The 20,715-nt window shown below is 44.2% G+C and overlaps 1 protein-coding gene across 2 annotated transcripts in view; it reads left to right on the forward strand.

Moving 5' to 3' along the window:
- Positions 1-737: 737 nt before the first annotated feature.
- The window catches only part of LATS2 (large tumor suppressor kinase 2), an 83,329-nt gene continuing 63,351 nt past the window's right edge, over positions 738-20,715 (forward strand). Inside the window, exons 1-2 of one of the 2 annotated variants that reach the window (XM_090029100.1) lie at positions 738-756; positions 10,649-11,199. In XM_090029100.1, coding sequence (XP_089885226.1) covers positions 10,861-11,199 — 339 coding nt within the window. In that variant the 5' untranslated portion in view covers positions 738-756; positions 10,649-10,860. Of the gene's footprint in view, positions 757-5,307; positions 5,638-10,648; positions 11,200-20,715 lie in introns of those variants that run through there. The other variant, XM_090029090.1, reaches the window with a different exon arrangement.

The following is a 20,715-nucleotide window of genomic DNA, read 5'->3' on the forward strand; positions in this document are numbered from 1 at the left end:
ACCTAAAATAGATTGTTGGAGAAATCTACACAACGCCCTTTTAAATAAATGCTGAACTGAGATTCTGGGCTTTAATTTATAGACTTGTTACAGACCTAAAAACGTAGTTAGCTACCTAACTCCGGTTTAGGCATCTAAACTCTGATTGATTTCATTGGGAGTTTAGGAGCATACATAATTTATGGGATGTGGCCCCTCATTTTATAGTAAAATAATGCTTGTTCTTACAAAGAACCATTTACCCCCTGTTTTCACAATACTGAGATCATGATCCTCTCTTTAGAGATAAGGAAACTGTCATACAAGCCATATTTTTCACCATGGCAGGAACTTTGTGTGGCAGCCCTGCCCTAGTTTCTTCTATTTCTTCTCCAGGCTAGGAACTCTGTATGTGCTTCCCAGTAATGGCCTGAGATCTTGGGGTGGCCAGATGAAACACTACAAGGACACATTGAAGGCACACCTCAAGAAAACGGATGCTGACATGAAGAGCTGGGAGGTGTTGGCTGCTGATCTACATCAATGGGGCCACAACCTCAACCAAACTACAGCCTGTTTTGAGGTGAAGCATCTTACCATCAAAGCAGAGAAGAGAGAACAGAGGAAGGAAAAGGAGAGGAATCCCAGCCTAAGGCCTACTCTCCTCTGCAGAAAGACCTGCAACTACCTCTCACATACTTATTATTTATCATTATTTCATTCTGTCTGGGAGAGGAGACACTCAATTCTACTGGGATGGCAGACACAGTTCCTTGGGTAAATGTGATATCTTTTATTAGACCAACTCAATTGTTGGAAAAATTATTCTTTGCAAGCTTTCAGGGACAAACACCCTTTTCCAGGGATAGGGAGAGTCTGGTGGTGTTTTGTGTATTCTTCTGGGTAGAAAAGAAGCCAACATGCAAAAAGCAGGTCTGTGAAGATGCAAATGCAAGGTAGTGAGGATCAGAGGGAATGGGAGACAATAGAGACAGATAGGTGGGGTGGGGGAAAAGGGGAATGTTGAGCTGGTGATAGATTGTAGATGGTAAAATGCAGACAAGTTACCTGGGGTTACCAGATATTAGACAGGTTATAATGTGCCATAAATCCAATGTCTGTATTTAGTCCATGATTTTTTGTATCAGTAGATTTATGAAGTGAAGTTCATAGGCTTGTTTATGAAAGGTGTTTTGTAAATTCCCTTTGAGGATTGTAACTGAGCAACTGAAGAGAGAGTGGTTCTCTTGTGAGAAGTGAGCATACACAGGTAATTGGATATTTTTGTCTTGATAGATTTTCAGTTTGTGTTCATTCTAGTATGCAATTGTTGTTTGGTTTCTCCTACATATTTTCCAGCAGGGAGTTTCATGCACTGGATGAGATATATTACATTTCTGTAGGTGCAAGTATAAGATCCAGGATGGTGATGGTTCTGTTGTGTGATGTGGTTATCATAGGAAAAGTGTTGGCAGGTTTTACGTTTCTTGTCCCAGCATGGCCTGGGTCCATTCAGTGTGCTTTGGGCCATAGGCAGGCAAGCTTCTTTGGGTAGGTGTGATATCTTTTATTAGACCAACTTTGGGCCATAGGAAATTTGCTTCAACCAACAACACTGGGAGGGTGGGCAGAACTGTGATGAGGGTATTGTTATACTGGAAGGTGCTAATGGCTGCTGTTGACTAGTTCTTTGATCTATAGGGGTGGGGTGTAGGTTGTAGCAGACAAACAACCTACACCCGTGTTGATCTGTACATAATTGCAGACCAGACTGAAATTGCTGGATATACTCACCAAATGCCAGGAGCTGTGTGTTCACCCCCACCCCCTCCTTCCCTGAGTTCTCTATTCTGGGTTTTGCCCATTGAGACCAAGAACATTCCCTGAAATTCTGCAGTTGGCTGCTTGTGGTGTTCAAGAGTTACTGCATTACATCCAATTGGTGAAATGTCATCCAGTCAGTAGAGGCCTTCTCAACTTCAGCAGGTGGACAGTCAGCATGTAGTACAACCAGGACCTATCATGGGGGGGGCAGGAGGGCCATTTGGCCCTGGGCCTCTCATTCACAGTGGGCCTCAAATTTAGACTTTTGATGTTATCTCCAAATGAGGTTATACATACAGACACAGAGATACACTGACAGGATTGAAAGAAGATGACGTTCATCATACAACTCTAAACTTGTGCCCCATTGCCAGGCCACACCGCCTGTAGTGCACTATGGATTAATAGTTTTTTAATATACCAGGAGCCTCAAAAAATGGAAGTGGCCTGGGCCCCTCTCTCAACCTCTGAGAGGGCCTGAGTACAACTACCTAGTGTTAGTGAGAGTCCACACAACATCTTGACATTCTTTCAGTGCAGAGCTCCTCAGCTCTGCTCTTGCTCCTGTTAAACTTAAGAATTGATGTGATATGCATTTGGGGACGGGGTGGATATGGGAACATATCATGTATTCTTTTGGGAGGATTGCAAAATTAGTTGTAATTTCTGATATTTATTTGCCAGTAAAAGAATCCCATGTTTATGTTTTTTAACGTAAAGTTGAGTCAAATGAAATAATGTCTAGCCCATTCCATTGCCATTGTGCTGGAATCCAAGATATTTCTAGAGCACCAGTCATTACCTATGCCATGCTTTTTTTTCCTCTAGCCCTTAAATAGATTTTCTCAGACATACAATGCTATTGGTCTTTTAATGTGATAACCCTCCTTCTGATACCATCTTAACGTGGAAACAATGTTGGAAGGGGGGAATTATTATGCCTTAATATACTTTGTTCTTAATAGCTTCAGTGCATATGGGACCAAACCAAGTTTTAACTGAAATGTTGAATGATGCTTCAGCACACCAGATTCCCAGGGTGTATGTAATACTCTATGGGAACATGGTTATTATCACAGTTTGTTCTGCTTGAACAGTGCAAGGAAGCTGCTAAGTTTACAAGAGGACATGCTGATGTAGTGCTTCTGTAGTGTAGGAGATGAGCTTTCTCTCCTTCCCCCCAAATTCCCATCTCTCTTACTCTGTAGCAGGGAATCCAAACAGTACAGCTTCGTGCTGGTGCACCAGATCCAGCAACTGAAACTGACTGGAAACTGAAATATCTGAGTTTAAAGTCGCTGTCCAAATTGATTGGAAAAAAAAGAAAACAAACAGGGTTAATAATGAAAAATGCCCTGAAAGTCTCAATTTTGTCAAGATTTAATCACATAGATAATATTAGTATTTAAGATACAGACATTTTCACATGGGCTGCACAATTTTTATATTGATGCTGCCTCTTTAAGCCAGCCTGGACTTTGGTGGGAAAAGGTCTTAAGAAATTGAGCAATACCCTGTTTTAGGCAATCATGTTGCTATGCTTCATGGGCTAAGCCCAACAGTAATTCAGAAAATGAAGCCTTGCTGCATCTATCATAACATTTAAAGTTTACTTTAGTTTTTCACATATTTGAAGATTGCGAAGTGAACCACTTCACCCCACAATGTAATGCTGTCACTGGAATCTGTTCTGAGTCCAAGGGCTTTCTGTAGCTCCGCTGAGCTGGAGATTTCCTTTCCTTTCTTCCCCTCAATATATTTCAGTCAATGACACTATTGAAAGTCTGGCATTAATTCCTAAAAAGTAACTGGCAGCCTTCAGTTGCTAAAATGATAAAGTCACGTCATTACACTTTTTTTTCTAAAAAACATGGCAATTTGTTTTTTAAACTTTAAGTTTTAGAAAGGTTCTTAAACTATTTTTTCAGCTGATTCCCTTCTCTTCAAAAATCCCAGTTGTTCACAGGCTGTAGTGGCAATTTGGACGAAGCAATATAAAAATTAGAAGACAAGTGAGATTTCAAAGAATGTTTTAAGACAGGGCCATATGGGAGTAGCATTACTCACATAATTATCCGAATGGCTTTGAAGGGGCTATATATTTAGCTCCCATTCCACAAAAAAAATACATTATTCCCTTGCTCAGCTTTATATGAGCAGATAATCAACCAGTGGGTCTGTTTACATGAGTAAAATTACCCATGTGCTTTAGTATTTAGATAACTCCCCCAGAAACACACACTGAAATCCTTCCTCCTCAGAGGGAGACACTTTAACAATCTGTATTTAAAATGAATATGGAACAGAATCTCCCTCCCTAACCTGGAACAGGACTGTAGAGATAACTTGCATGCTTATTTGGTGTATCTGTATTTATCTTCTATAAGTTTGTTTTCTTTATGTCCTCTTTCTCTGGGAGTTGTTAATGCCTGGATCCAAGGGTGGATCCAGGGTAGGTGCAGTAGTGCAGTTTCATCCCCCCCACCCCCTTTGATTCGTGGTTTTAAGCTTTGAGTGAAACAACTGCCCACAGCAGCAGGACTCCTATTCAGGCAGCAGGGAGTCACCACACTTCATGGCTCATTATAACCCACCTGATTCTTTCTAAACTCCTTATCCCACAGCTTCAGCTGATCAAGCAATTCTTTCTTTTGCAATTCTGCTATTAGCTGTTTTTCTTAATGTAGCTACTATTCCACAGCCCTGCAAGCTGTTTTTAACTCTAGCTAAAAACATCAGCTCAAATCTGGAAACATTAACTCAGGGCCTTGTTACATGTTATAGTGTGAGCTGCTCCAATGCCCCTGGGTGTTAGTCCTAGCTCATGGTTGGAGCTTCACATGCTGGGGGGGGGGGGGCAGGGGCCTGGAGGACTGAAAGGTAAGACTCTCCCTCCCTTCCTCTCCCATTCCGGGCTTCACTCCTGTCCCCTCCTCCCACCTCAATCCTGGCTGCCCAGGCTGTCTGGCTGGGGGAGCAGGCAGGGAAGGGTTAACCTGCCTGCCTGGCCGTTGCTGCTGCCTCTCCTGGGCCTGGCAGCGGCAGGACGGATGAAACCTTCCCTGTCCGCTCCCCCAGCCTACCGCACAAGTCAGCAGGGCAGCGCGGGGAGCGAGAGGGGCCTGTGGTGCGGGGAGGACCCTGATCCGGGCGGGGGGCGCTTTCCACTAAGGTGCAGCCGAGAGGGGTCAGACCCGGGTGTAAGGGGGAGGTGGCGCGGCCCAGAGAGCAGCCTGGCTGGGACGGGGTCCCTGCTAGCCCCCTGCAGAGCGCGGAGACCCCGGTCCCGGTGCCCATGTGCGGACAGGCCGGGGCCGAAGCGCCCCAGGCACAAGGCGGGTGTCCCACGCGGGCGCCCTGCGGCCTCCTGCGCTTGTCCCAACGGGAAGAGACGTCCGCTGAGCGCGGGGGTAGGACAGCGTGTCCCTGCGGCCTCCGCGCAGCGCGGGGGCAGGAGCGGCCGGGCCGGGGCAGCTTTGCGGGGCTCTTGGCTCCAGCGGAGGGTGCGGGGCCGCCCCGCCGGCGACCACTCCGGGGAAGTTCTCGGGCGAGCGGCGCCCGGGTCAGGCGCTGGTCCCAGTCTCACCCCGCCCGCTGGGGGCGATGACGCGCGGTCACGTGACGCGCGTGGAATGCCAACAATGTAGCGAAGTCCCGGCGCGTTCCACACTCGCAGCCGCGCGGGGCCGGACGGCGCGCACGGGGCAGCAGCGCAGCGCAGCGCAGCGCAGCGCCGCCGGGGAGACGGCCGGGCCGGGCCGGGCCGGGGGGGCGCCCTGAGGCCGCGCAGCCGGGCTCCCCTCCCTGCCCTCCACTCCCACGGCTCGCCCGCCGGTGAGTTGGGGCTGGCGGGGTCCGGCCCCGGCGGGGAGGGAACGGGCAAGAAAAGTTTGGGGCGCGGCGGCGGCTCCGCTGCCCCCGACCTCGGCCCCCCCGCCGGCGGCCGCCCCGAGCCGCGCCCCCCGGCCCGGGCCGGCTGGGGGGGCGGGGCGTCCCGCCCAGGGCGGCGGCCGGGAGGGTGCGGGGCGGCTCCGCAACCCGCCGGAGCAGGAGCCTGGCCCGCGCGCGCTGTCCTGGCACGGACCCGCGGCTCGGCCCGGCGCGGTGCGGCCTGCCCCTGGGTCCCTGGGGCTCGGGCACTCGCCCAAGGGCGTGCGTGTCAGTGTGTGCACACGCACGTGTGCATAAATACGTATGCATAATATCTACGTATGTACATACACATATATAGCGGAAGCTTTTGTGAGCAGGAGCATCTGAGGGAGCGAACGTCAGCTCACAAGCGCTGGTGCGATGTGTGGTCTGTTCCGGCTAGGCTGTAGGCTGGGAGGCTGCTCAGATTAGTTAGGGCAAGCAGGGGTTGGAGCTGGGGCTCCTGGGCTCTGTTCCCTACTTTATTTTACCACAGTGTGTTCAGTCTTGTGATGTCTAGTAGTGGTCAGAAGTGATGCCTCAGTTTGAGGGCTTCAGGTTTTTTTCTGATCCGCAACTTGGGAAGCCTGGAGGTGGGAGTCGCCAGCTGAGCAGTCTCATTTGCAGTTTTTAGATTTGTTTTTGCCCTACAGTGGCTGTGATGGGCAAGCGCAGGAGTTATTTAAGATCCTGGCAGTTGCCCATGCCCCTGAGATGGGGCAAATACATATGGTTTTACTGGATTGAAGGTCCCCACTGGTAGTAGTTTGAATGTGGCACTATTAGTGGGATAGAGGATAGGAGGAGGGGGATAGACTAAATCTGGATTTATTCCACTTCTATCTCCCCACTTCACATATGCTGCTGTGGATAAAGCAGAACTATTTTGTATTATGCTTTTGTGGCACCCTTGTGTAGACCCACTCTGCCCCTCAGAGCTTGAAGTCTAAATAGACAAGACAAACCCAAGGGTTGAGACAATGGGAAACAAAGATAGGAGGTGACTTGTGGCAGTTTCTTAAACCTCACCCTTCTCCCTTGCTTCTGCCACTCTCTTTAGTTTGGATATAGGGTTCTGCAGGGATAAAGACTCAGGCAGCAGCTTGATATCTTGAGCTTTGTGCCTCTTCCCTTGTAACGTACAGCAGGGCTGCAGCATCGTATGTCTTGAGGCCAGTGGAGCCCCTGTTTGATGCAGAATGTAGGAACAAAAAAGAAGGGATCTTGGGCCCCAGGGAGAACAAACCCCACTGTTTAAATTCATTGTATTTATTTTACTATCTCAATCTTAGGCAGTGTTTCTCAACTGAAAATAGAAGTCAGTTGCACAAAAATTGTTCTAACTTGCTACAATTATAGCAACACAATGTTTTATTGGGAGCATAAAGTTTCTAGTAAGTAGTGAATGTCAGAAATGTTTTGAAAAGAACCTTAGGAGTGTTTACTCGGTGACCTAGAACTCAAATGCATTTGAAGAATGATTTCTGTAGATTGCATGGATGGTAGGCAGGGTGATGGTCAGAAGGATATTGAACTAGCCATGTAGGGACAGTACAAGGCAGAAATGTTTAAGCACAGATAGATAGTCTGTGTTAGTTTAAAAAGTACTTCTATTTTTTTCTAAAAATACAAATCACAAGGAACTGAAAAAAAAGTATGCAACTTCTTTTTCTTTGCAGATTTAACTTCCAATTTTTGGCATGCCCTGCATATTAAGTGAAATGTGCTTTCTACAGGCAAACAAAAAAACCACATTTACACTTATCTGTGGTAGTTGCTGCTGCTGTTCCCATTCATACTGTAAATGTAATGCTGACTACTCAGATAATGCTGCTAAACCAGAGAGAAAGCTGAAGAAGTTGCCAGCTGGCTTGACCCAACAGTATAAGAATCATAGTTAGGATCATGGGTCACAAAACTTCTTTATATGAGCCATATTATGTCATTCTAAGGTGGCAAAGAGCTGGGGGAATTGCATTCTTCTCCAGCACATCCCATGCCTGAACACTGGCACTAAGTCTGAGAGGAGTCCTTGTTTGTTCTTCCTCCTCAACCCAGCCATATGGTGTCTACTGCTGTCAGGGAGAAGGAAGACAGAGCAATAAATTGGTATTTCTTTCTTCAGTTTATGACAGGCTGTTTAGTTATGAAGTGTTCCAAAACCAGTTGCATTAGTATTGTTTAAATGAGTTTCTTTAAAGTCATTGTTTATTAAAAGTCTGTACTAGCTGCTGATGTCCCCCTCGGGAACATCTCTTGGAAACCATTGACTTCAATAGAAGCCATGCTGCATGTGCCTGAAAATAAGCTTTGGCCTTACGTGATAACTGAACCTCTTTTTCTTATCACAAATGGCAAAAGCTTTTCAAGATACCTGAAGACATTTCTCTCTCCTGGCACCAATTGCAACTTTAGACAAATGTGCTTCAGGGTTACGCATTGGGAGACAGGAGAGTCTGAGATCTCAGACTGATCCCAGTTCTTGTCTAGTGTGTGCTTATGCAACCCAGGTCATCTGGTTAACTTCTAAAGAGTAGTTTCTTATTTAAACAAACTGTTTGCATGCCAACCCTTTATCATAGCTTATAAGCAGAGTTTGAACCTAGGGCCTTCAGCAGCAAAGCCCAGAACTCGAGCATTTCTGTTAAGTGATCATTTTAGGTCAGAGATGTCAAAACCACTTTGTGCCCCAGGCCAAATCCAAACTGCAGGGCTCCTTGTAGACTGGATCCAGCCTGCAATGTGAGCAAGTGGTGGTGGCAGCAGCTCCAGCTCCAATCCAGAATGTGGTGGCAGCAGTGGCAACTGTGGTTCTGACCCAGGGCATGCGATGTTGTCTCCAGTCCCTGTCACATGCCCCATAGTGGAGTTGGAGCTGCTGCCACTGTGTGCCTTGTGTCATGGTGGCAGCTCCAGCTCTGGCTTTGACACAATGTGTACAGCTGGAGCCAGTGTCTGGGGAGGTAGGGTTGCAGCAGTGGCAACAAGCTAAGCAGCTGGAGGGTGACTGGGGCTGTATTAGTCCTTCCTTGCCTCCTTGCTGCCTATCGCCAAGTCTACCTGGGACTGAGGGCTCTGGATTCTGTGGCAGGTCCTGCCTTCAGCCCCACCCTCAACTTCTGATGGCCTACCAGTAGTCTGGGGGGCAAGACAGAACAGTTCTATAGGCTGGATGCTGCCTGCAGGCACCAGTCTGATACCCTTGGTCTAGGTGGTACTGGAAGGGCACGTGGTGCTTCGTGAGGGTGTAACATAAAGGGTAACAGTACCTCATTCAGCAGTGCCACCAATCAGAAATGCATTGTCATAACTGAGACTTGAATTTGATTCTGCCATCTTGGATTTTTTTGTTTTGCTCCTAGTTTTAAGGTTCAACAGTGAATGTTTTACTCACCAAGGAGTGATACTGACTTTAAAGGTGATTTCATGCCTTCACCCTTCAAAATAGGCAACAGCAGGCATTGTGGGCTCTGCGGATGGATGGTGATCATCTGGAGATGTTCTCCAAGTTCTGATAGTACTCGCGTCCAAGTGCGGAGTTAAGAGAGGCTTTTGATTTAATGCCCTTGTTCAGGATGAAAAATCATGTAGTTTTCACAATTGTAGGAACTATAGAAAATGAGGGGGAATAATCACTATGGAAAAGTTTTTCTCTTGGGGCTTAAACTTTCTGTTCCCAGAAATGAACTTTTTGAAATATTTTCCTTTAGTTTGACTTGTGTTACTGGTGAGGAAATAAAGCACTTCCTCGACTTAAAAAAAAAATGCATTTGCCATTCCACAACAACTGAATGGAAAACCTATACAGCAGATAGTTACCTACTTCATAATGCAATACAGATGTATAGATGATGAGTACTTTATGTGCTAATACGGATATTAGAGAGGACAGTATTTTCAGTTAAACCATAGCAGAAGCCAAGGTGTGGAGCTGGCATCAGTAGTGTGTGTGGTGCATCAGCAGTGGACATTTTAATCCTCCTTTGAATACACCATTGTGCAACATTTTTATCATGTTAGTGTCAGGAAGCCCCAGCCAGGTCCAGAGCCTCATTGTGCTAGGTGCTGTATAAAAACATATGAAGGAAAGTAGACTCCCTTACAGAGTTCATAAGTTTAATATTTGAATGCCCTGTCCCATATTTGCCTTGTTTCCAGCCTGGGATTTTTATTATTTTTCACTATGCATGTTAACTTTTGGAGCTCAGATTCTGCCATCTATATTTTTCTGAATAATGCATTTTTTTAGTAGGTAAAGTACAACTCTGAATTTAAAAGAATGTGGCCCTTGCAGTGCAGGGTAGATTTTTTTTTCTTGCTGCTCTTGAAGAAAGTTCTGTATCTTCAGCATTTATTAAGGTTAAAGTAGAATGTGAGAATTTCTTGTCTGTCTGATTACTGAGCTTGGCTTTTGGATAGTAGGAAAGACTCTAGTTAGAGCTGTTGTGGTTTCCATTAGAAATCTCCTCTTCCTTTGTTTGTAACTCAGTAATTGTGAAACAACCAGGGCCTTTTTTCCAGACATGATCTTGATGTAGAAAATCTCAGTATGAACATACCTCCTGCTAACTTTGACATAAAAGGTTTGCCCAATTTTTTCTTATGCAGTTATGTGAGAATTTTGCCTAACGTTAGGCAATGTGAACTTTTTAAACTTTGGGGTTTGTGGTTTTCAACTATTTTGGAAACTAAAATTGTCAAGAGAAATTAAAATTTCATGTGAAAATTTGTGTCAACATCTTTCTACAAAAATGGAGAATACCATTGACTATTCTATTAAAAATATCAGTCAGCCATCAGTTTGAGAAATCCTTTCAAATCTTGGGCCTAGACAATGAAACCTTATTTAAAAAAAAATCACTTCTGTGTGTAGCAAACTGCTTAAAAGAGGCAGAAAACAGTATTAAATTGTTTATATTTTCTTTTGTTTCAGATACAGTCAGTCTGCAAAATGAAGATTTTGGGGGTTTGCATTCTGTGTAGGAGCCACAAAGATCGTGAACTGAAGTAAAACATTCAGAGTGGAAACCGATTTTAAGGATTATGTTTACAACAAATTGATATCATCAAGAGAAACGCTTTTCAGAATAAAGTGTCTTAAAAAAAGAGAGAGACTATTTATGCTGAAAGAAAACTGGATTAACAATGAGGCCAAAGACTTTTCCTGCTACAACTTATTCTGGAAACAGCAGACAAAGGTTACAAGAGATTCGGGAAGGTTTAAAGCAGCCTTCTAAATCTTCAGGTCAGGTCTTACCTGTTGGACCAGGCAGTGAAACGTCTCTGGACCCTAAAATTTTAGTAGGGAAAGATGCTGCCAGGCAGCAGCAAATGAGACCAACAGCCAAGTTTGGACCTTATCAAAAAGCACTGCGAGAAATCAGATATTCCTTATTGCCTTTTGCTAATGAGTCAGGCACCTCAGCAACTATAGAAGTAAATAGGCAGATGTTACAGGAATTGGTGAATGCAGGCTGTGATCAGGTATGTATGAATTTGGAGGGGGATACTGTTGTTCGTTTTTAAAGCAAGTTTATGAAATTCCAAAGTATTGTTGGGTGATAGGAGTTGGGGATTCTCCTGGGCCTGCCTGCTGCACTCGAGGCTGTTGGCCATGTGGTAGTGATGTTGCTACAGACCCTTTCCGAATATGTAGTCTTGCTGTTGCAAGCAAATCTGTTCACTCCAGAAGCCAGGGGTGGGTGATGGTTAATCTGCCCCATGGGCTATCATGTGGGTCAGCAGAATTCTGTAGCAGTGCTTCTCTAGCTGGTATATGTATGTGGGTGATGATGAGAGGGTAAGCTTATGTGCTTGAAATATATGGATATAAAGCCGGGTGTCGTCGTCTTCATAATTAGGTAGTGCAATCATGTAATTTTGTACTGTTTGACCAATGAGAATTAGCTGTGAGATTTTTAAGGTTAACTTGTTAAAACCACCTAAGTGACTTGGGCTTTTCAGTCCCACTGACTTTCAGAAGCATCCAGAAGAAAGTGCAGAGACTGTGGCTGTGTACAAACATTCAGTTTCTTTTGGGAGAGCAGTAACTCTCCCATGAGAAACTACAAGTGTACAGATGTTCAGGATTTTTCGCCGAGAGCAAAAATGGCTGCTCCAGGAGGAAAAAAGCTTGGGAACAATTGGAGTTAAATTGCTCCTGAGAGTTTCTCTTGGGAGAGCAAATGTCTGTACATGTTCTTTTCTGAGAGTAGTTACAGCACTGTCCTTCAGCATCCCATGGTGCTTTGCTCCTGCCCTCCCCCAGTTCCTCTGGGAGACGGCTTGTTGCTCACTGAACTCTGCTGCACCAGCCAAGCAGATAGCCGAACATGCCCCCTTCACAATCCCACAATTTGCTGCAGGGAGACACAGGCTGACTGAGCAGTCTGCAGCATCCAGTCAGAACTGTCCTGTGTGCACTGCTGCCAGCTATCTATGGGCAGACTGAGGGAGTTTGCAAAGCATGCTGAGGTGTATGCAGAGTCCCTTGGTTGCGCAGTAGGCCTGTGCAAATAGGGAAGTGTTCAATTTGGAGGACAATGATTTGATTCAAATTTGGATTGCTGTCCTGAATTGAGTCAACCAAGTCAGCTTTGGAAGATTTGGTGCTGATTTGGTGATGCGGATTGGCTGGGGAGAGGTAGGCACAGCTGGGTGGCTTCAGGTTCTCCTACGACTCCTCTGGCTGTCCCTGCCTCTCCCCAGGCGGGAGCTGCTAGAGAAGCCCCCATGGCTGTCCTGCCCAGCCCCAGCATTTGAAAAAGAAAAAAAAGCCCTGCAGTCACCAGCTGCAGGAACAGCGATTGGAGGCCCCTGGGTGCTCATGGCAGAGCCCCTCACACACACTGGGGGGGCAGCAGGGATTCTTTCCCCCCCTTTGCCTGGCACCCATGCGGTAGCTGTTGCATCGTGTGGGTGTAGCACAGCTCAGCAGGCACTGCGCGTTGTCTGGGAGTTTGGGCCACTGGTGCTGAGCGCTTCCAGGCTTTGCCTGCCACATAGAACTGCTTCAGCTCCACCACCCTGCTGAGCTCCACTGTACCCACGCCATGGGGCAGCTGCTGCACAGGTGCCAAGCAGAGGGGGGCAATCCCCGCTACCCCCCAGTGTCCTGCACTGTGTGGGGGGCTCTGCTATGAGCCCTCCAAGGCCCCAGTTGCTGCTCCTGCAACCAGTGAGTTGTGGGGCTTCTTTTTTTCTTTTTCCTCCTATGGCTCCCCAAGCTGTGCCTGCCTTTGCCCCAGCGGGGGGAGCCATGGGGGCCATGCCCTGCTTCTGCTTGCCCCATTCTGCCTGGAGTGATCTGTGCCCACATCCCACCCCCCTTCACCCTGGCTGGGCAGGGTAGAGCCCCTGCTCCCAGCAGTGGTGTGCCCGCATCCCGCACCCCCCAGCCCACCTCCCTGAGTAATGTGCCCCCCAGCTGGACAGCTTGCCAGACTGGAGGCAGCTGTTAGCTGCCTGTTTAATCTGTGGCTGAATCTCCAAATTAGTCGAATCTTTTCTGAATCTTTTTCTGAATCGATTCGGATGGTTTGAATTGATTTGGAGCTTTTACTTGGTTTCCCGATTTGATTCAGATTTGGAGATTCAATCACTGGATTGGACCCAATCTCCTCTGAATCAAATCGGCTACTGAAGCTTTGCACAGCCCTACTGTGCAGCCTCAGTATTGCAAGCTCTCTGCTCTTCAAGAGCTCAGCATTCAAATGTCTGCATCTCCTGGTAAGTTTTTCTACCAGGAAAACAAACCCAGGAGAATTCTCCTGGGTTACTTGAATGTGTGTATGCAGCCTATATCTATCTCCTTACCTGAGACAGTGTGCCCATTGTTAGCCAGGGTCACAAAGAGGATGGACTGACTGGATCCTGAGCTGTTTCTGAGTATTCAACAAGCAAAGGAAATCAGGCCTACTTTCCCTCTCCTCCCCTGTTGCCTACTTTTGTAAGAAGTTGGAATAGCTGCAATAGCTCCTTTCAAATAAAGAACTCAGTGCAGTGATAAATGCTTTGTCCCTTCAAGGTCGGCGCAGTGATGCACTCTAAATCTAAAGATCATAGATTTCGTAGACATTAGGGCTGGAAGGGACCTCGGGAGATCATCGAGTCCAGCCCCCTGCCCAAAGGGCAGGAAGTCAGCTGGGGTCATAGGATCCCAGCAAGATAAGCATCCAATTTGCTCTTGAAGGTGTTCAATGTAGGTGCTTGAACCACCTCTGCTGGCAGACTGTTCCAGACCTTGGGGGCTCGGACAGTAAAGAAATTCTTCCTTATGTCCAGCCTGAAACGGTCTTGCAGGAGTTTGTGACCATTCGACCTCGTCATCGCTTGGGGCGCTCTGGTGAACAGACGTTCCCCCAGATCCTGGTGGTCACCCTTGATAAACTTATAGGTGGCCATCAGATCACCCGAGCCTGGGCTTTTCCAGGCTAAAGAGTCCCATGGTGCTCAGCCTGTCATCGTAAGATCTGTTTTCCTGACCTCTGATCATGCGCGTGGCTCTCCTCTGGACTCTCTCAAGCTTCTCCACATCCTTTTTGAATTGTGGAGCCCAAAACTGGACACAGTACTCCAGCTGCGGCCTCACCAAGGCCGAGTACAAGGGGAGAATGACGTCCCGGGATTTGCTTGAGAAGCATCTATGGATGCGAGGCAGCGTTTTGGTCAGATGCAGCTGGTTCAGAATGCAACTCCATTTTATGTTAAACAGCATTTTTCATGGGAAGTATTATATGCATTTGCTCCTGGCTTCCCATTTGTGGTCAACATATATGAGTGAAGACCTTAGTTTTCAACTGACAAGTGCTGTTTGGTTTAGGTTCTGGCTGTTACAGAAACCATTCCCCAGCCCATCCATGTGATCAAATGGCAGTTGTGTGTCCAGATGAGACACTTGAGTTCATAGCTACCTGGACACATTGTTCTCAATAAAGGTTCATTGATTTCAAGACTTGCTTCCAGCTTAGTCATCTTACAGACCCTGGATTCTAGGTATTTTTCAAAACTTGTGAACTTCTCAAAGCTTTCTTTGAAGTGGTGGTTTAATATGAGTAATTTGCTCTAAGCACTGACATTTCCTTGATGCTATATAGTACACAGAGGTAGTAGGATTGGAGTGTTTTTGTAGCAGTGGTGGCTCAGAAAATATATGAAAAGCAAGATGTTGTTGTGTGGTTTTTTTGTGGTGATATCTTTGATTGGACTAGCTGTATAGTTGGGTAGACACACTCTTGGGCTTCCCCGCCCTATGGAGAACCTTGCTTCTTACAACATGCAGATAAAGGCAGTTCCTGCTCAAAGCTGCTTGTATTCTAGGACAGGTAGAGATAAGATGGGGTGCAGACTCAGCTGACTGTCTCATGTTACAGCTAGGTGTTAAGTGGTCAAGTGGACCAAATTGCTGTACTGCATGCAGTTTCTAGTTAAGCAGTTGGCTTGCTATGGTTTTTGAGCATTGCTTGGGAACCTAAATTTGTTTTGTTTAAGTCTTCTCTCGGAAGTTCCCAAAGCACTTGGACTCATATGTCCACATGGAGGGTTTGAGTTCACATGTGAAGTGAACATGATTTGCATGTCTGAGATGGGTATGTCACACATACCTGTACGGCCTTTTTAGATGCGTATTTCTTAAATGTTGATACTTAATCCCTGTACCATGCCTCACTGAGCCTGGAAACCTGGATATGTGCCTACCTGATTGAATGTTTTTTAATTTGTGCTCGAAAAGTGTTTTAGCTTGAGTATTGGCATACTGTATGTATATCATTTAAGACTACCTTTTAAAATGTATCCTGTCTTAGATATTGGCCCCCTAGCATCTCTTATGTTGACAGCCATTAAAATCAGAGCTGAGAGTATTTGACATGATAATTTTCTTGCATCTTCCCATGATCCTGTTGCACTTACTTTGATTATTTAATTTTTATGTTCAACTTCCTTTCCTTATGCCTCGTGGTGCAGGGTTAACAGAATCAAGGTCACATTTGGCCAGAACTTCAGCCAGGGATTTCAATAATGGGCTGATTTGGTTTGGTGTTCCAAAATAAATACTGGAAAGTAATACTACTGCTGTTAGATATTCTGTTATACTAAGTTATGCAAAAATTAATACTTTTCCTCCTGGTCACTGGGCTAGTACCGCTGTTGTTTTGAAAAGAAATAACTGGCACTAAAATATTTTTTTAAATTCATCCACTTGGTATACCTGCAACATGTTTTATAGTATTTTGAAATGCTAATAAAGATGGAGATAGACACCTTATGGTCCATCAAAGTTGGGTTTCCAATTTTTCTTGTAATATAAAGCAGAGTTTACGGTTCTCTGTTCTGAGTAACATTTGAATTCACACAGAGGGGTGGTGGAACAAGGAAACAAAGCAGTAATTAAATTATATCCTTAAAATGTATCAAGTTGAAATCTGTTCAATTAAAAGCAGTTAAAAGCAGTGTCAGAACACAATTGCATTTTATTCTTTTAATTTTCTCTTTTGCTGTCTGAAAGACCCAATACAAATAAGGGAATTTGGCTACAGAGAAAACAGTAAAATTAATTATATGAATAAAGTACTGTCATTCATAAAATAAATGCAGGATTAAAAACAAGTTCACATGTCTTTTTCATCTTCAGTAATCCTAGGAACTGTTTGATTTAAAAATATGTAAACCAGAAGTGTGTTTAGGTTGTCATAATTATTTTAATTGACAGACGCTGTGTTCATCAGGGCTGTGCATTGATACTTACGATTCTTTTCAACAGCTGGGAACATTAGAATTTGAATAACAAAATATACTTGTTTTCAGTCTGATGACACTGATATAAAACCCTGGCTCCCCTGAACTAAATTGGAGTTTTGCCATTGACCTCAGTAAAGGCTGGAGCTCATTATCAATATTCAAAGAGATTCTGTAAATATAAAACAAAATTAAAAAATAATTATAATCCAGTTTATTTTCAGAAAATACTAATTGTTCTTGGAAAGATGACTTAAACAACTCCCGTGAAAGTTTAAATAACAAATATTGAGGAGAAATAGTTTCAGAACTTGTTGGGTTTAACAGCCGAAGGCCTGCTGTTACTCAGTGTGAAAGATTAAAGCCAAAAACAATAATCTGCAAATATGCTATTCCCTGGTAAACAAAGCTTGCTAGGTTCGGAAGTGTAGCTTGCTGGAGGTGTAGCTTGCTGTTGCTGAGAAACTGGACAAGATCCTTGAGAGTTTTCTTGTGGATCAGTAACCACTTGGAATCACCTGGGGCAATTAGGGAACAAGTGCAGTTTTAAATGTAGTTGGGTTGTTGAGTTTTTTTTCATGTTAATGACAGGATGCAATTGGGCATGTGATCAGATCTGTTCTGTTAACCTCAGCAAGCTAGGTTCTTTCTTGCTGTTTTTCTTCAGAATTAAAATAATTCTGGCAAAACAGATTGGAACTAGAAGAACTGTAATATAAACAGCTGCCCGCTTTGCTTATTAAAGATCCTTGAGTATGGGGTGTATGTGTAGTTATTCTTAACAAAATTACCTATTTAGAATGTTTCTCATGCTGTACACCTACCCAGCTTGTGACGCACTGCTGTGCTCTACAATATACTGTGTGATTCATGACGTATGGAATCTCTCGCAGTTTGTTTCACTTCGAGCTTTTACAAATGGCTTGAAAATAAGATATGCACCCTGCCCTGTGCCAATACCTGAACATTCCTTGGGGGAGGATCTGTCCTTCATGCTTTAATTACACTGTCTTTCAAAGAGCTGGAAAGATAAGAGCTGTTCATGGATATTGTAATATATCTAAGAGTATCAAGCTGACCATCTTGTCATCTATGCTACACTGAAGTCTTGGAATTTAGTTTGTAGACTTTTTTTATTATTATTATTATTGCATTCCAGGATTCTTTTGATCCTTCTGTCATGGAATACATATTTTTTACCAAAGTAATATTTCTATACTCTCTGTCTTGGGGGGGGGGTACGTTTTTGGTAACTATTAATTGATTATGTAGAACCCACAAAATCAGGCAGATTCATGTTTCCTTTGAACTCATACCTGCATAGTTAACTAGCAGGCTCTACTACACTATGTTTAGGTTCTGCAGAAAATCTGTCGGGGTATGCATGACCAATTAAGTATTCATTCTGTTTTTTCTATCCCATGGTTTCTTGTAATACAAGCAGTACCATAGTCTGACCAGCTTCCAGTAGTGTATAAAGTAACATAATAGTTGTGGCATCTGTCACAATTGTTTCTTCTTTCACCTCTCTGAAAGGATGTACAGGGGACTGCAGTGTAGGGTGGGATTGTTTGCTAGTTTAAGAATATAGCAGCAGATGATTGTTGAAGAGAAGGCATGGTCAAAGAAATGCACTGTGCATTTGGAATTGAAGGTAGTGAGATACATGATGGACCTCAGTTTCTGGAGGAGTTCATTCCACAACTTGTGCCATCTTGAGTAAGCTCTGTCTTCTGTATGCACAGAATTTACCCATGTTACAGAGAGTTCATTTGTAGTCAGCAGCTTCACTCGTTAGGCATATGCTTCATGTTGGAACCTTGAACTTGATTTGATATTTTCCAGAAAGCCAGTGTAAGTAGCAGATACGGACTTGATGTGTTCCTAGTAGATGGTGTTGCTGGGAAGTGCTATAGCATTCTCTTTAGTTGGAGTTCTCAAAAGTCTGAAGTCCAGATATGCTGTACTAACTGCTGAAGGCTAGCTAAGAGTTGATGAAAGTGTGAACAGCTGAGGCCAAATCATTGTCTGCCAGGCTGGGATGGTGTCCCTACTTTTCTGGAGGTGATAGAATCCATTACTTGCAGCTGTAACCACGTTCATTGGAGGAATGCAATTCAGTTAATTGAACTGAATAATTGTGGGTTTGTACCTTTAACCAGAGGCTATGTCATGGCTGGTAATACCCCAAAATGCTTTCCTCTGCCTACCACCATCACCTCTGTCTTATTCGGATTTAATTTCAACCAGCTAATCTTACCCAAATGCTGAACCATTTTGGTGACAGCAGAACAATTGTATGTGTTGAGTGGCAGGGAGAGTTGTGTCATCTGCCTACTGTTGGCCTTTGAGTCCATGTCATCTGATTGGCAACTAGGTGATTACATGTATATGTTGAAATCTCCTCCTGGCCATGGATGCTGTTGGCCTGCCAATAATTTTGAGATCTGAGCACATTATTCTAGTAAATTGTGCTGCAAATTGAAAGACAGCTTTCTCTGAAAGAACAGGTAAGTGAACTCTGAAGTGGCCTGGATGGTTCTGTAGGAAGTTCAGCAAAGATGGTGTCTGAGCTATCATCTGCAGTCACAATTCAACATGTACTAGATCTAATTTCAGGTTTTGGGTCACAAACACACTTTCAAATGAAAGTGACTCTGAACGTAATAGAGAAATTTTATTTTAGCTACTGGAGTACATCTACGGATTTAGGCTTTCAATCTCCTTTGTGCATCCTGCATTTTTTTTTTTTTGTTTCCCCTCCTTTTATTCTTGACATTATGAGCTTGCTTCTGTCCTTTCCCCTGTCTTTTATTTATGCTCCCTCCCTTTTTGCTTTCCATTTCTTTGCCTTTTTTTCCATAAATGCTTCCAGGATCACCCACTGTCTCCCTCCACCCTTGCTTGTTCCGGAAGGCTGCAGTGTTTCCTACCCACATGGCTGCAGAGGACTTCTTTCCTTGTTTCAGTTTGGTTGCTAGAGAATGAAATGAGTCATAGCTTCCCCAGGGGCTGAAGGCAAGAGGCCAAGCCTATTCCTAAGCAGTTGTAAGCTTCTCTGTGTCTATTTCATTCCATTTTTCTTTCTTTCTCTCCAGCCTTCCCATGCCGTGGGATTGGCAAGAAGGGCAGCATCATTCCTATTAAGTATTGATGTACTGCTTCTGCAAGACATTCCTGGGTGAGCTCTGGGGATGGGTTATATGAGTAGTGGCACAGCTACTTGTTTTGGTGGATCTTGGACAGGCAGGAAAGAGGTTTTCTTCATCCTCTCCCCAGCAGTGGAAGATTTTTTTTTTTTTTTGCACTGTTTCTCTGTAGAGCACTCCTCTGTGGTCCTGTGGCAACAGGGTACAAAAATGGAACATACCAGGCTGCTATTCATTTTACTTCCCTGCTTCTGACTTTACTACTCCTCCTTTCTGCTTTGAGATTTCTTAAGGCCACCTGTGAACCACCAGGCTGGGAATCTTGTGACAAATTTAAACCTTAACTCCGTACACAATTGTCAGTTCTGTCAAACCAGCGTAGCCCACTGTGCTTTCCATGTATGCACCACTAGCATTAATGCAAGGTCTGTAAGTATATTAAGGGGACTGGATGTAAATTAACTTGCAAAGGTTGTATTAAAGCTTCATCATCATATATTGTGCTCAGAAGATACACCCTTAATTTTTTTTCTTCTTGTTTCTCTGTATTAATTAAACTTGTGCAGTAATAGATATAAAGCAATGGCTGGGACAAGGTAATGTGTATCTTTAGCAAAGGAGTAAAAGGCTCCATCAGATCACTGAAAATTCTCTACAAGTGTTAACCTCAAACTTTAAAACAAAGCAAAACAAAACAAAAAAAATCCTTTGTGACCAAAAGTTTAAGAATGCCCTTAATGTAACAGGAAGCTGTATCACAATAGTGTTAGGGTGTAGCAGTTCCTTTTGCATATTTTTAATCGCTCTCTGCTTAAATCTCCATTTGTCCTTAACAACTAGAGTTTGGAGGCATATATTGCTAATAGTTATTTCTTAATAGTTTGTTTTGTTTTGTTTTTTAATTAATGCTGGCCATATATAACATATATGAGCTCATAGTAGGTTATTTTATTTTCCTTTTTCTTTACCATATCCCAAACTAAACTTAAATTGTTTGCAAAATACCATTTTTCTGCATCAGTAAAAGTGAAACTAACATAACAAAAACATGCAATATTCAGCTAAAGTTAGGAGAAATTTTAATGCTGCCACTATGTACAAATCCTTTACAGTAGGT

This window comes from Crocodylus siamensis, chromosome 1 (genome assembly GCF_052110815.1).
Source record: "Crocodylus siamensis isolate JL-2025a chromosome 1, ASM5211081v1, whole genome shotgun sequence".
NCBI classification, from domain to species: Eukaryota; Metazoa; Chordata; order Crocodylia; family Crocodylidae; genus Crocodylus; species Crocodylus siamensis.